This window comes from Mustela lutreola, chromosome 6, assembly GCF_030435805.1.
Source record: "Mustela lutreola isolate mMusLut2 chromosome 6, mMusLut2.pri, whole genome shotgun sequence".
Taxonomy (NCBI): domain Eukaryota; kingdom Metazoa; phylum Chordata; class Mammalia; order Carnivora; family Mustelidae; genus Mustela; species Mustela lutreola.
The window spans coordinates 58,478,234-58,494,665 of record NC_081295.1 but is presented as its reverse complement, the minus strand read 5'-3'; the positions used below and the strand labels follow the sequence as shown (position 1 = coordinate 58,494,665).

General features: G+C 41.3%; 1 protein-coding gene across 3 annotated transcripts in view; it reads left to right on the top strand.

Annotated features, from left to right (window-relative positions):
• The window catches only part of UTRN (utrophin), a 509,162-nt gene that overhangs the window by 35,503 nt on the left and 457,227 nt on the right, over positions 1 to 16,432 (top strand). Inside the window, exon 1 of one of the 3 annotated variants that reach the window (XM_059177337.1) lies at positions 5,827 to 5,975. The exons of the other annotated variants lie outside the window; for them this stretch is intronic. Coding sequence (XP_059033320.1) covers positions 5,903 to 5,975 — 73 coding nt within the window. The 5' untranslated portion in view covers positions 5,827 to 5,902. Of the gene's footprint in view, positions 1 to 5,826; positions 5,976 to 16,432 lie in introns of those variants that run through there. 3 annotated transcript variants of the gene reach the window in all.

Genomic DNA, 16,432 nt, shown 5'->3' with positions numbered 1-16,432 from the left:
GGGAAGTAGAGACAAAGTGGCTTTGGATGGGTAAGGCATCACATGTTGGAAGATGATGGCGGAGTGGCTAACTGCTGAGGGGTCCAGGGCAGAGGGTGGTGACAAGAGTCCTCTTGTTGGACCCCTCAGACTTTGTAAGCCTCCTGATTTAGAGATCTATAAATAGTGAGCCTTGACTCCTAAGATCTTTCCTCTTCTTCTCTCCCTGCACGGGAGAATATAGATTTATACATTCTCTATAGAATACATAAATATGAACTCTGCCTTGGGATCCCTGTCCCAGAGGATAGTAAGGTTCTGGTTTAACACCAACAAGATGAAAGGACACCAAGACTCTGGAAACCCTAGAATTGTTGAAGCTATACCAACCCCAAATCAGAGGATTCTTTTATTGGGAAGATAGTATGGTCACAGATTGGAATTTGATGACCTACTTTGATACCATCATTGGCAGGTGACACCCAAGCACATAGAACTTGGGCATTTGACTGCCTCATTTTGAAATGTGAGGGGCTGCCAGGAGTCCTTTGTTTGAGGAAAACTGGATTATTAAAGCCTAACCCAACCAACAGGAAAAAGAAACTTAAGGGAAAGGGGAGGAAAATGATACGTAAAATAATAAATACCCTCAGAGAGGTGGGAAAATAATTACCTCTTTGAAACAAGAACAGAATGCTACAAAAATCAGATTCAGAGGATAAGAAAGGAGTGTTGGAAATTGTATGCTATCAGAAATGAAAAACTGGCTAGAGACTGGAAGAGGAGATGTAACAGAGGTAAATTCTTAATTACCATAACAAAAATTTTGTAAATACTGACTTAAAATCAGAAAATAGCACTGTAAGTGCACTATTTAGAAAAGCATAAATGTCAGAACAAATAGGTAATAGATGGAAGGGGTTAACCTCTGGCAAGGATTGAGGCAGGACTGCTGGATTTTGTTATAATCCTATTTGATTAAAAAAAACAAGGCGTTTATTTATTGCTTTGATATTGCTACTTATTGCTCTGTTAAAAACTGAGGAACATGTAATGAGATACTTACTTTGGAGATCATTTTGTTTAAAAGTTTTATTGACAGTATAGAAAATTCTGCACAATATTTACTTTTTGTGGCAGTCACATATGCCTCTGTGAGTAATATGGTCCTCTAAATCTTTTCAGTCGTTTTTCTCAGTACCGGTTTCTAGCTACAGTTAGGCATGGTTATTGTAAAGTTTTGTATACCTTCCTCATGCCTGGCTGGACAGACTTTGTGGTTTTAACAATCATTTATTGCGCATGTGAATTGTAAATGTCCCAATTATTTTGAGACAAGCCGCTCCTCACATTACAGCCGCATACTTTCTGTATTGCTAGTGATTATGGGAGTGTTTTCTGTTAGACATTTCACACATTGTGGTTGTAATGGAATACAAATGTAAGGAACGGAACATTCGAGCACTAAGAGCAAACAGACCTTCAGGCTGAAATGGTCTCTCCCGCACTTCCTGACTTACAAACTTTTTTTTTTTTTTTTTTTTGGTGATAAGTGGCCTTCTTCTTCTCTTATCTCTCATTTATAACCCTGCATGACTGTTGTGGCAACATGGACCTTCAGAAAATTTTAGAGCTGGATGATGTTTTAAGGGACCATCTTCTCCACTTCTGTTGCCTGGAAATTGAGGAAACTGAGTCCAGGAGGAAGGAGTTGACTTTCTCAAGATTAAAGAACAGTCCCAAACTCAGTATGCTCATGCTACTCTGGGCTTACATGGGCCCTGAAGAGAAATTTTTGCTCACTTTCCTTCAAATCTCATTTAGTTGTCGATGGTTTTCTCGTGGATGCGCATCTGAAAAGAAATGCTTTCACAGATTTCCAAGAAATGTTCTGGTGGGAATGGTTGGGGCTGTGAACTTCTAGAAAGATTTTAGGTTTCTGTTTACTGTGTGAAGTTGAGGGTTTTCTTAATACGCCGAAAGAGCTGTGACTCCTGCCTGTGGATCAAAGCCTGCAGACCTTGGGCTCCAAGTTCTCAGTGTCAGCAAGAATAGGGACAGGATGAGGGAGGAAGAAGAGAGCAAGGTTGTGAGGACCTTTTCTGTCCTGTTGTTTTCCTTTTGGTCAGAAAGGGTGAGAAAGTCACTGAACATAACTGGAGCTATTGAACTGAACTGGCCCCAAGCTGTCTTCATTGTGTGAGAGAAAATCTGTGGTGTTTAGTCCTTCAGAGCAGTTCTCATCATGGTGCGGGGGCCTGCTGGCTGCCATTGAGGTTCTGTAAAATTTTATTTTTGTACCTTCTCTGAGAATTTTTTTTCTGCTGACCATTGTCCTTCTAACTCCATCCAGGCATGGCCCTTCCATTCTCACCAGAGCTCCTTTTTTTTTTTTTAATTTTTTTTCTTTTAAGATTTTATTTATTTGACAGAGATTGCAAGCAGGCAGAGAGGCAGGCAGAGAGAGAGGAGGAAGCAGGCTTCCCGCTGAGCAGAGAGCCCGATGCAGGGCTCGATCCCAGGACCTGGGATCATGACCTGAGCTGAAGGCAGAGGCTTTAACCCACTGAGCCACTCAGGTGCCCCTAGAGCTCCTTTATTTATTGGTGTTGTACATATTAATGGTTGGCTGATTAAAGCCACTCACAGTAAGGTGTCAATGATCACTCTGTTACTCCTCCTGCTGGGATATGTGCCTATATTCCCAGAGCTGCTGGAGAAATAAGAGGGGGCGAATCTTCCGTCGGTGGGAGTATGATATGTTTTGTAACCTTGTCTGCCTTGTATCCTCGTTTTACAAATCCTAGGAACTCATTGACTCCATGATCTGTCTTTCAAGGAAAAAAGTTAAGAGAAGTTTCATCATTATTAAGGGTATGTCAAAAAGTGCTCGATGTCATTAAAGACATGGAAAAAACCCCAAGTTTCCATCAATGGATGAATAGATTAAAAGATGTGCTACATACACACACACAGGAATATTATTTAGCTATAAAAAAGAAGGAAATCCTGCAAAAATTTGCAAGAGAGAACCTTGTGGAGAACCTCAAGGGTGGAATAAGTCACAGGTACCAGATAAAGATCAAATACTGTGTGATCTCATGTAGATGTGGAATCTTAAAAAAACCCCAAACAAACAAACTCCTAGATACAGAGAAGCAGATTGGTGGTTGCCAGAGGCAGGGAGTGGGGTGTGGGGGGGTGGGGTTTGAGGGGTTGGGAGGGGGAAAATGGGTGGAGGTGGTCAACAAGTACAAACTTCCAACTGTAAGATAAATAAGTCTGGAGGATTAATATATAGCATGGTGACTGTAGTTAGTAATACAGTATAAGAGAATAGGTCTTAGGAGTTCTCATCACAATAAAAAAATTCTAAGTATGTGCATTTATGGATGCTAACCAGACTTCTTGTTGTGGTGATCACTTTGCAATACATACATATATTAGATCATAATGTTGTACACCTGAAGCTAATACAATGTTATATATCCTTTATATCTCAAAACAAGAAAGAGAGTATGTCAAGGATATCTAAGTTGAACTGTATAGTAACTATTAAACTTGTAAATGTCCTTTGAGTATTTCTTTTTTTATAGTTGATTTTATTGAAACTAATGAAATAAATATTTCTATCTATTATAAAAATAATTTCTTTAATAATTCTGTTTATTTTGAATTGTCTTTCTTTCAGAAATGTTTTATTCCTTTTCCCCATGAGTAAAAAAATGTTCAACTCATTGAAAAACAAATGTAAGCATTTTTTGGTACATCAAATGTTTATATCTCATGATAATGGTGTAGATTAGGGTTTTTATTCGTTATTCTCATCACCCCCCCCTACTCTTTTTTTTTTTTTTTTTTTTTTTATTTTTTTTTTTAAAGATTTTATTTATTTATTTGACAGAGAGAAATCACAAGTAGTCGGAGAGGCAGGCAGAGAGAGAGAGAGGGAAGCAGGCTCCCTGCTGAGCAGAGAGCCCGATGTGGGACTCGATCCCAGGACCCTGAGATCATGACCTGAGCCGAAGGCAGCGGCTTAACCCACTGAGCCACCCAGGCGCCCCATCTCTTTTTTTGACCCCCATTGGCCCCTTTAGCAGTGTGGTACACCACACAAATGTTTTTAAATGCGTAAAATAAAGTACATGACATTATAAAGGAAAACCAATTATTTTGAAAATCATTTACAAAATAGTTAAAAAGCCTGTAACAGAGTATTCTTTGTGTTTATGAATACATTCAATATTGTGATCCAAGGTTGGTCCATAACTGTTGTGAGGGGATGAAGAGCCAAACAAATGATTTTTCAGCTGTAATGTGAAGTGAAAACGGCTATGAGTTTTGCTGTTAAGACAGCCAAAATTACTACCAATTGTGTGTTTTATGACTTAGGTATGTAATAAAAGGAGATGCAAATTTTTGTTAGGGTTAGTGAGATAGTTAATTTTTCTTTCTGTCCAAGTTCATGGACCCCTTGCTTTGTAATAACCCCTGAAGAAGCCAATGGCTTAAGAAGAGCATTTATATCTGTACAGCAGTGTGCCATGAAGAGTATTTTTGCAGACAACAATTTGAAATGGAAATAACTCTTAAAAAATATTTATTTTAGAGAGAGAGAGAGAGTGAGCACAAGTGAGAGGGGCAGAGGGAGAGGGAGGAAGAATCTCGAGCAGATTTTGTGTGATTGTAGAGCTTGACGTGGGGTTTGATCTCACAACCCTGAGATCATGACCTGAGCTGAAACCAGGAGTCAGGAGCGTAACTGTGCCACCGAGGTGCCCCTGAAATGGAAATAACTCTTCGTTGAACCTTCCATATGCCAGGCACTTTTCTGGGCATGGTCAACAGAATTGACAAACACAACAGTTTTGGTGTCCATCTTCTGGGATATATTGACTAGTAGAAGAAACATACCAAACCCCAGAATGTACAAATAGTTGGATGTTTACTTGCTAGGGGATAAAGGTCCTGAAGTGCTGTCGTCATGTATGGGGAAGGGGCCTGAAATGGATGCTAGTGGTAAGGGAAGCCATATTTATTTTTTTAATTTTTTTTTTTAAGTTCTTTATAAAGATTTTTTATTTGTCAGAGAGAGAGAGGGAGAGAGAGCGAACACAGGCAGAGGCAGAGGGAGAAGCAGACTCCCTGCCAAGCAAGGAGCCCGATGTGGGACTCGATCCCAGGATGCTGGGATCATGATCTGAGCTGAAGGCAGCTGAGGGAAGCCATATTTAAGTTGACACTTGAGTATTGACTGAGGGCAGAGATTGGCCCACAGAAAAAGTTGAATGAGGACAGGGACTGGGAATGAGTGAGCAGAGACTGTGCCTTGAGGCTGGCGAAATAGGCAGTTTGCACTTCATTGAGTAGTATTTTTAATCTTGGTGAAGAGCATAGTTTATCCTCGAGTTTTTGATGGCATACACATATTATTTAGTATATTAATGAGAGCTAGACACTTATGAACATTTTTTATTGTTTAAATCCTAAACATTTTCCCTCACCCAAATTCTCATTTGGCACAAATTCAAGGAAAACCTAAGGAGAGTTGAGAAAGTGCTTGGCTCCTCCGCCTCCTGAGCAATTTGAACAGAGATGTTTACAGAAATGCATGCCTTACCTGGCTGTTCCTAGGCAGATAAGTGCTGTTACACCTGCGGATTTTAAGGCCACAGGCTCCACAGCCTGGCAGAGGCTCCGATGGAGTAGACCAGGATTGGGCTGTGCACAGAGGCAGGAATGTAACCATTCTGGTCTGGGCAGTTGGGGAGGGACTTCTCTCTCCACGATTCCCATACTGTTTGTCTCTGCTTTTCAATTTGACTCCATCAAAGCACACTTTCCAGTGGACGGGTATGTACATCTTTGTGACTCCAGACAATATGCATGGTTGGTTTATGAATCTTAAGCACCTTTGAAGGACATGCTGAGTCAACGAGAAATGGAAGTGACGTCTGATTCTACACATGGAGACCACGACGAAGGGTTACAGGCAGGTAATGAACCCTCGCTTAGAATATTATGGTTGCTTAGATTTTTGCCCAGTGGTTGTAGACAGGAAACCCAGGCATGACTCAGTGAGCCAAGAATTAGTGTGAAAATTCCTGAGCAACACATTCTAAATGAGGTTGTCCTCTGGGTGATCTTGGAATTAAATTTTTTTTTTCCTCTGAATATTATGAAAGGAGTTATTTACATGTAAAGAATCTTACAACATCCATCATGAACAGCATTTTGGAAATATGTGTTCTGTTTAAAACATTGTAGATCTTCGTGGATGGGCCACTTCTGGCCTCACAGCTTCATGCGGGGCCTGGCAGTGGAAGCATGTTTATGACTATCAATGTCTGGGTGCCAGCATCTAATGATACTCTGAAAATTATTCGTCACTTTCCTGTGATCAAGATTTGCCCAAAAGTGGTTGTTGTCTGACAGTCATCGGGGGTTAGAAGTCACCCTGCCCCCAGCACTGTAAATGGGTTAGGGAACTGTATCCACGGTGCTACTCCAGATTTCCAACACTGGGTAATGAATTAGTGTTGGTGGTGTGGCTGCAGTCATTTAAGTTGTCCGTTCCTCTTTTGGTTGGTTCATTCACTCAATTTCCTATCTGCTGGTGCCAAGTTCCATATAGACTGCTAGGAAACAAAGACAAATAAGGCAAGACCCTTGCTTATGGGTCCTTGAACACAGTGATTCAGCGCAGTGTGTGATAAGAGGTATAATAATGTCCCACATGGGATGCTGTGGGACCACAGGTGAGGGGGAGTTAACTTCTGGTGTCTTTGCTCTTTCTCGGAGGGTCATTTTTCCAGGAGAGAGTGTGGAAGAGAAAGATTCTTGGCCAAGAGAAAGTGTGTGTAATGGCAAAGGCATGTTGGGTGATCATGTGGTGAGATGCCATTTCCATATTTATAGTGTTTCTCTTTTCTCACTGCCCATGGCGCCGTCCATGGCCATCTTATGGCTCTGAGTACAGCCTCTTTACAGGCTCTTTTCTCTGCCTGGAGTACCCATCCTCCAGCTCTTGGCTAGCCCCTTCTCCTCTTTCTGGGATCGGGTCCTGGATTAAATTGCCTCTCTTTCTACACACCTGTCCTGACTGTCTGTCTGAAGCAGACCTCAGGCTGTCATCTCCTACCACTGTCCTGTTGCTTGTTTCAGCCCACTAGTCACAATGCCAGTTGCTTCGGTGACTTTGTTGTTGATCGGTGCCCCCGACTGTGATCTCCGCTAGGGCAGGGACCAAGATTTTCTTGTTCACCACCGCGTCCGTAATTCTGTAATGCCTTGCACAGTGCCTGGCCTGTGGGGATGGTAGATCCTTGCAAATGAATGAGTGCATGCATGGACAGATGTCACTTAAAAAACAAAGCACTCTTCATATTCTTGCTATTCCAGTTTATTCCTTGAATTTGAAGTAATTCTTAATTAGGCATCTTAGTTAAGAGTTTTTTTCAGGACCTTTAAGAGATAAGAGAAGGTAGAGTTATTTTGCATCTTGGAAGGAATGACTTGAAAAAAATTAGCATTCTTTAAATTGAATATATATGGATAAGAGGCATTCTATTTGGATTACTTAGGTTATAAATTAAAGGGATTTTCATTAATTTAAAAAAATTGAATGACAAATGCATTGAAAGGACTTACTCTTTTTTCTTTTTAAGATTTTATTTTATTTCTTTGAGAGAGAGAGCACACATACGAGCACTGTGGAAGGGTAGAGAAGGAGAGGGAGAGAGAATCCCAAGCAGACTCTATACTGAGCACAGAGTGGGACTAGATCCCAGGACCCTGAGATCCTGACCTGAGCAGAAGGCAGATACTTAACCTACTGAGCCACCTAGCTGCCCCGAAATGGACTTATTCTTTATGGTAATTTTATACAATGGTTTATTACACTCTATGTTTATTTTTACTTCTTAGTTCTCAGACATTTGATAATTTTGATGATTTAAGTTATCTGTGCCCTGAAATTTTATTTTTATAATTAATATCATTATTTAAGCCCTTTATCTTATATAAATCAGTGATGTTCTCACACTGATAGTCTTCTTTTTATTCAATATGGTATCAGTGTGGCAGACATTCTCCATCCATGCGTTCAGTCTTATGTCATTTCCCTCTGCTCCTTCTCTCAGGTTTTATCATCCGTAAAGTGGCTTCATCTCTGCTAGGTCTCATCTGTACTCCTGTTTATTTCATACACGTCACATTTAGCACACGTTCCATAACGTAGTACCTACCTATGGGTTATTTTTGTTTTATTGGATAAGATAAGATTACACAAAAAAATTTATTTTGTATATTTTATAGTAATGGCAGGTGGAAGATGCTGTGTGACGTGACACGTTGAAAGAAAGGAAAATCCAAAGGCTCCAGTGATTATGACTGTGTTCCCCGTTCGGCCTCCTTGGAATGAGAAACCCTTGTGCATAGTCTGTTAATGCCAGCGGGTGGCTGACAGACATACTGGCTTCAGCCAGGGGATGGATGGTTAGCAAATTCTGATCTGTTCTTTAGGGAGATTTGGCTCCCAAATCTGACCTTCCGTTCTCTTTTTGAGGAAATGGGAAAAAAAAACGCATTTGTATACTGTTCTGAAGGTACGATTTTGGTTATCTTTATTTGTGAAGACAACTTTTGGTTTACCTGCTTGTTTGTTTCAGTCATTCATTTGCTAAGTGTATATTGCCTACCTATTATATCCCAGGTGCTCTGCTGGTCCCTGGGCTTTGTGAAAAAATGTTTTGGTGTGATCAATGTTGAAATTAGTTTGGAGTGAACTGTTCGAGGGAGAGGACGATGTGAAAGAAGTCATGTGTCAGCAGAGACATACTTTGTGGTCTGGTAATTTTTTTTTACAAAATTGCTACTGGCGAGAAAATGATGATGATCTGCACTTCTGACATCATTGCTAATGTTGGGTTTCTGGGCTTGGGCTCTTTGTGCTGCAGAGGCAAGAGGCGTTTTGAGAGGCTTAATTTCACCGGAACGCTGCACCTGTTGTTGGCTATTCTTGTGTATGAAATCCAGAACCTAGAGTCACTTGCTTTCATTTCCTTTTCCTCCCCCCTCTTTCCGGTGTGGAGGGGGTCAGGGTAGTCGCACATGTGAAGAGTCACCGCCTTCTTCCTTCAGGGTATGACTGTAATGCCCTCGAGAGCAAAAGTGTCAGGTCCTTCTGTTGCTGAAAGACTCCTACAGGAGCAAGCAGCAAGATTCAGAGGCCAGTGTTTGTGCCAGAGTTTGGGATGGGGTGGGGCAGGACCAGCTTTCAGCAGCTGTTGCTGATACTTGGAACTTTCCTGCAATTGAGGAATAGCATTTCCTCTTGGTTTCATATGATTTTTGGCTATGGCTCTGAGGAAGAGAGGAAGTGCTGTATAGTATCATTTACTTTCAGGGAACGGACTTGGAAATCTCTGGGCTCCACGTTCGTTAAGGCCCTGCCCCCAGGGAGCTGCTTTCGAAGGCTCACGACTGCCGGAAGGGAAAGCTGTGGGGCTGGGAGCTGGTTCTGGAGTTGAGAACGTCCAGAGCGAATTTGTGTTTCATCTGGTGTCATGAAACTCCATTACTTCATCTCTCAAATGAGAGATGTACCAAACATTGGTACAGCTTAACTTGTAGGAAGTTTGCAGGCATCACTGAAAATAAACATGAAGAAGCCTTGAGTTCAGAGGTCCCGGAAGCTGGTGAGTTTTTACCAAGCAGTTACATTCTCATGTTCTAGTGCTCTCCTGAGTTGGCAACCTCCAGGGAGATGTTTTAGTCCAACATGCTCAATTTAAAACTAAGTTGACTGTATTTGATTTGTTTATACTTTTGTTGATAGACAGATTTACTCATGGACCTTCTCCAAGGGGAACCATTTTCTGGAAAGTTGAGCTTCATGTGGACCGGTGCACAGATGACCCCGAGCTCCAGAGTTGGGCTTGGCCACTTCTCCACAAGAGCCTGCCTTGGGATAAGATGGCCTGACTTTTGGTTTTACCTTATTTCTGGATCACTGCTTTCTCTTTTGTACCTTCTGGAATTGTTTCCAAGTTCCACCCTCCCATCTTCCTCCCTGTTCTTTGTGACTTCTTAGAACGCTTTAACAATAGGCTGCTTGTGTGTTTCTTGCCTTCTGTCGCGATCACTCCCACCTTGTTTGCTCAGCCTCTGCCCTCTCCTTTCCCTTTTTACAGGCTCCAGCCTGTCTCGGTGTCTCGGCCCGATCCCCGCAGTGATAGCAAGTGCCACAGCCTCCCTTCTGTGGCACTTGGGTTGCATCACTCTGCCTGGCTTGGGAACTGGTTCTCAGTGCACTGTGTGGAGCAGAGCAGGTGCTCAGTGAATCCAGCTTCAGGTCCTGGGACCTTGTTGCTAAGTGCTGAGGCTCATAAATTCTTGAGTGATAACTAGTACTGGCTTTTTCTGTTCCTCACCTGGTTACCTCTTGGAAACTCTATCATCTCAGAAATCCTGGAGCTGATTGAAAATACGCTTGGTCAGTGCCTTGGCCTGGGTTCTGCCTCATGATTACCTGGATCCTTCCTTCAGAGCCTTCCCATGCTCAGCCCTGAGTTGTCACAAGTAGGTGATGACACCTCATTCCCAAGTTGGGAGTTTGGGTGGGTGTGCCCATAATTAGATGGGACTATCTTTGTGTGGTATCAGCTGCAGGCGGAAAATACAGATGATTCACACACGTTAATACCCGTATCTCCTGAGTGGCCAGCATCCTCAGGTTTGCATAAGAGCCTAAGAGCTCCAGACAGCAGATGCTGGATTGAGATTGTCACTGCAAGTGACAGAGGGGCAAAGTGTTTTAAGGCCCGCGTCTGGATCTGTACGCTGGTGTGCCCTATGGTTGTGACTTAGGTCACTTTTCCCACTGAATGTTTTTATTGCTAACAATAAAGAGTAATCCCCTGCTTCTCTTCTTCATACGTTCTCATGAAGCATGATGGTTCTAGAACCTTCTGAAACTGGGGAAGTCGGCCTCACCATGCCAGCAGATGCACTTCAAGCAAAATCATTTGCTGACCTTTGTCCTGTGGACCAGCAGGTTGCCTCTACTTTTAAAAATGATTCCACCTTTGTATTTCTGGAAGTGTCCTTGTCTGGCCACAGCTCTCTTCTCCCCTGTGGAGCCCCTTTTTGCAGTTTTGGGGTCTGCCCCAGTGCTGCAAGTTTTCATTTTGCCCCCCGCATAGACCGTGCGATCTCTCTTCTCTATCAGGTGGGCCCGTCACACATGCTGTGCCGTTTGGATGTGAGAGCCGCCTGGGCTCCTCTTGCTGTCCTGCTCTGCTAACTTCTACTCTGATAGTGTCTTCCACATCAGCTCCTTTCTCTTTCAGGAAGTGTTCATTTATTAAGTCCTTGCAGTGTGCCAGTCACTGTGCTAATGGATGGCAGCATTTCTTTTTCACCTGATTTATAAAAATAGAACATGCAAACATTCAGAAAAATCACTTCCATTTTCTGCCTTTTAAAACAACATTTAAAAATTCCACTTTCCTTTTAAAATGTTTGTGTTGTTTTATTCATCTCTTTTGATGTCTCCTTAAATAACTGTTCCTGCCCCTTGCAGAACCCTGGCAATGACCTTCCTTTCTTCTGCTAGAGTGGGATGCTTGCTTCTAGAGTGGCCATCCCAGGGACCTCTGCCTTCAGCAGCCAGTCCTGCAGGGCTCCTTATGCTGACCTGGCAGACTGGATCCTGGCTGCTACAAAGCCTTGGCATCACTCAGCAGCCATGTAGCGTTAGCCTCTTCTAACACAGATGACCCTCAGCTCCTGGACTTCACCTCTGTTGATTCCTGGCCGTGGCCATTTCTGTTTAGAAGTAGCATAATTGTTGAGAAACCCTGCTACACGTGTGTGCACACATACACACACACATGCAGGAGGCCTGCCCTGGGAGGGAACCCCAGTTTCCTATTCAGACCTCTCCTCACCTATCTGGGTGGAGTGAGTGGACATGTGCACCTACCACTTCTCTCTACCCATCTCGTTAAGGGATTTGGTGGTACTCCTTCCTTACCTCTGAATCTCATTACTTCTGTACAGTTTTCCTGAGATAACTGTAAGAACGTTTACAATTTAATCCTCAAATACAACTTCTAGGAATTTTTCTCTTAATTCATCATTCTAGGTAGGTATTTTTGACTATTTGCATTCTAGTAGTAAAACTATACTTTAAAAAAATAGGATATCTTTCCTCCTTCACTGGCCTGTTCTATAAGTTTGCATCTGAGGTCAGCCTCTGCGTGCTTGGGGATAAATTCTAAGTGCTTCAGTGGTGGGCATTTTGGCTTAATTCTCTTTAATGTAATTTTGTTGATTATAATGGCATTCCATTCCATTAATATACTAATATGGAAACAAAGGCATGATTTCAGATTTTATTTATATCTTTGTGCTTTGGAAAAGCAGTCTCATGAGAAATCACTCAGCCCATGAAATACCATCCTTGATGTTACTTTTTTGGTTTTGCTTGTTTTTAGAAAAGTTTTCCTGGCTTTTCCTCTTTGTAATTGTTTTAACTGTACCAGCAGTAGCGTTGTGAGTATTTTTAGATGTTATTAAAGTCATGTGAAAAATCCTTGTCATGTTAGCATGTGGATTTTGTTAATCTTTAATGTGAGCAAGAAATAAGGTAGAGGGGCACCTGGGTGGCTCAGTGGGTTAAGCCTCTGCCTTCAGCTCAGGTCATGATCTCAGGGTCCTGGGATAGACCCCGCATTGGGCTCTCTGCTCAGCAGGAGTCCTGCTCCCCACCGCTCTCTCCCTGCCTCTCTGCCAATATGTGATCTCTGCCTGTCAAAATAAATAAATAAAATCTAAAAAAAAAAAAAAGAAAGAAAGAAAGAAAGAAAGAAAGAAGGTAGAATTTCCTAGCTAGAAAAAAGAAATGAGTTAAAATATCCTGTTACACTCTTTTTTTTTTTTATTAGAGAAGTTGTATTCTAAACAATAATTATTACTCTGATGAAAATATGAAAGGGATTGAATTCGACTGTGAGAACCTTGAGGGGCAGAGACTATACCATTTCTGTAATGCTGTGTAGATGGTATGGACAAATAGGGGAGTTAGTTCAGATGGTGGAGACCTGTGTAAACTTCATGAAGATGATGAAATAGCCACCCCCTCCCCCTTTTTGGCATGGGAAATGTTTAAGGATTATGAGTCATTGGGAGTTGTAGATATTTTAGAAAGATCACTCTGGGGAATCTGGAAAGGTAGATTGGTGTGGGGAGAGCCTGGAGGCAGAGGGGACACTGCAGGCGGCTTTGTTGGGAGATGGAGTGAAAGAGGATGTGGTTGAGGTGGGCGGGAGATGAAAAAGGTCATGGATTTCATCGGCAGTTCCACCATCCCTCATGTGTGGTGAGAGTAGTTTTAAAGAACTCTGAACACCAAAAGGTACTTTCTTTGTACTTCATTTAACAGTAAACTCGAGCTTGACCTAAATTCATTTGTTGGTGAAATCTGACTTGAATTGCTAGGGTGCTTTTAAAAAAAGCTCTCCTTATCTCACCATTCATGACACACACATATTTCTTGCAGAACGATGAATACGTTTGCTTGGGGGGGAAATTGCTCTGAATCTTGCTGTTTTGTTTTGTTTTAACGTAACATATTCCCTCTTGTGCTCTATTAACTTGGCTCAAGTGGGAAAAGTTCTAGTTCAGTGAAACAACTGGTTTAAGGGTTTTGAAAAGGGGTTGTGAAGCTCTGTGTGACCTTATGTTTACACGGAAAGGTAGATAAGACTGACAGAGTAAATATGAAGAGACTTGTGGAAGAAAAGAACATTCCCAGCTGGGAAGACTCCTCAGTTAACGATGACACATCCTCATTAGCTTGAGAAGATATGATCTCTCTTGAAGAGATCAGAAATGTTCATGGGATGCTGTATGATTTATTGAAAAGGACACAGCCTAGATGTTTGAAATGCTGCTTGTGTGCAGGATCTTGGACTGAATCATGAATCCCTAGGAAAAGAGGACAGTGGAGAAATTTGGACATGACCTGTGGGGTAGTTTGTAGTGTTGCATAAGGGCTAATTGTCTGGTTTGACAGTCATCTTCTGGTTATGTAATATGGTAATATCTGGGGAGGCTAGGTGAGGGGAATATGAGAACTCTTGGTACTATTTTTACACCTTTTTTGGTAAATCTGAAATTGTTTCAGGTTCTACAATAGAGAAAAACAGTTGCTCGTCATACCAGGACATGACGTCATCATCCCTGCTGCTTTTATGTGGAGAATATCTATTGGAGCATGGTTTTCTTGGAGATTCGACATCTGTAATAGAAAGTCCAGTAAAATTTCAAAGTCAGGTCTTCTCCCTCTCTAATTTTTTTTTAAAGATTTTATTTATTTGACAGAGAGAGATCACAAGTAGGCAGAGAGGCAGGCAGAGAGAGAGAGGAGGAAGCAGGCTCCCCGCAAAGCAGAGAGCCCGATGTGGGACTCGATCCCAGGATCATGAGCTGAGCCAAAGGCAGAGGCTTAACCAACACTGAGCCACCCAGGCTAATTATTTTTAATTAGCCCCTCTAATTATTTTTAAAGCTGACCTTGTTTTTATCATAAGAAGATTAATTTAGCATTTTGTGATCTGAGAAAAATGTTTGATTCTAGCCCAAGTGCACGTGGAAGAATTACTCATTGAAGCCAGTAGTGTCTAGAGAATTCTCAGGAAGTGCTCTAATGTCAGTGTTCACTTGTACTTGGCCTTCCTGGTGTTGGACAGTGTGTTTGTCACTAGATTTTGTCTGCTGCTTTGCAAGGTTGGATGTAGGTTCATTAGTTAGGACTGACCATTACAATGAGATGTTCAAAGCCAAGATGGTTTGTAGATAACAGAAAGGTTGAAGAAAATGTGTGCCTTCCACAGCAAGGTCAGCTCACCAGTGACTGACCTTGTGGAAGCTGCTGGGCGTGTGCCTTCCCCATAGAGAGAGTTTAGTCTCCCAGTGGCTGTCTTGCTTCTATACCACCTCCTGGAATTTCAGCTGATTCGTTCTGTGATTCTCTCTCCAGTCCAATCCTTTCTTTCCTTTTCGATGAGACAGTAGACCTAGGCTGGCAGCCAGTTGCTGTTGAACTATAATGGAGCTAGTGGTATGTACCAAATTTGATTATTGCTGTCAACACTAGATTGAATAAGAAAGTGCATACCCTCAACAGATACTTGCAACATAAATGGTCTATTGATTTCCTAAGAACTAGAAATGAGGTCAACGTGTAATCTAGCAGAAAGGGTCTGTGGATAGAGTGGGTTCTCATATTACAAAACAATTTTAAAAAGTGCCCCCTGTTAGATCTTTTTAGAAGAACTTTCAGATGCCTTTGATAAGCTGATCGTTGCTTCTGATTTTGTTCACCATCAAGTTTTTATAGCAACTCTGATAGAGGCTTTGTGCTTGTGTTTGATCAATGGTTTGCTTTTCTTGTATGGAACCTAGAACAACTTTAGAAGTTGTACTAGATGACACAGGCCATATTTGCTCCTGAGCTATGATGACATTTCCACTTAGCTTAATATGAATGTTTTAGATATTTCCCACAATGGAAAGTTCTATTTGACATAGGAAAGTTCAGCGGCTAGTTTCATAGTTAGCTGTAGGCCAAGAAATAACTAAAACAATGGATTACATAGAGCTGCCTTGGGAAATGGAAAATTTCTTAGGAGAGGGATGAATCATGTTATTAATATATGTTGTAAGGCTTGAGGTCTTATATTGGAAAATAAAGAAAAAAGTTATTTTTTAAAGCTTATGGCATTTTTGTATTTTCTTTGTCATATTTTATATAGGTTTTATTTTGTTCATTTTTCTTTTTTTAGGGATCAAGAGAATGAAAATCCTAAAATAGGTTGTTTTAGGAAAGAGATAGTTAACATCATTGTACATGAATTTGTTCAAATGGAACATGAAGTCTGAAAAAAACTGTAATTCCTCTGAATAAGATTAGATAATCTCTTTGCTTTAGAAAAAACCCAATGACCTCTTTAAGTTAGAGTTTTTGAATTTAAAATTAGGTAATTCTTTGAATTAGATCGGATAATTCCTTTGAATTAGAATAATTACTGTCCTCCCCATATCACATTTCCTTTTTACTTGAAGTATGGATGATACACACTGTTACATTAGTTTCAGGTCTACAACATAGTGTGATTAGATAATTGTGTATGTTATGCCATGCTTGCTATTGGTAAGTATAGTTACCATCAGTCGTCATACAAAGTTATGACACTGTTATTGATTGTATTCCCTATCCTGTACTTTTCATTTCTGTGACTTATTGATTTTATAACTGAAAGTTTGTACTTCTTAATCCCCTTGGCCTAATTTTCCCACCACCCCACCTGCTCCCCTCTGGCAATCACAGGTTTGTTCTCTGTATTTATGAGTCTGTTTCTATTTGTTTGTTTGGTTTCTTAGCTCC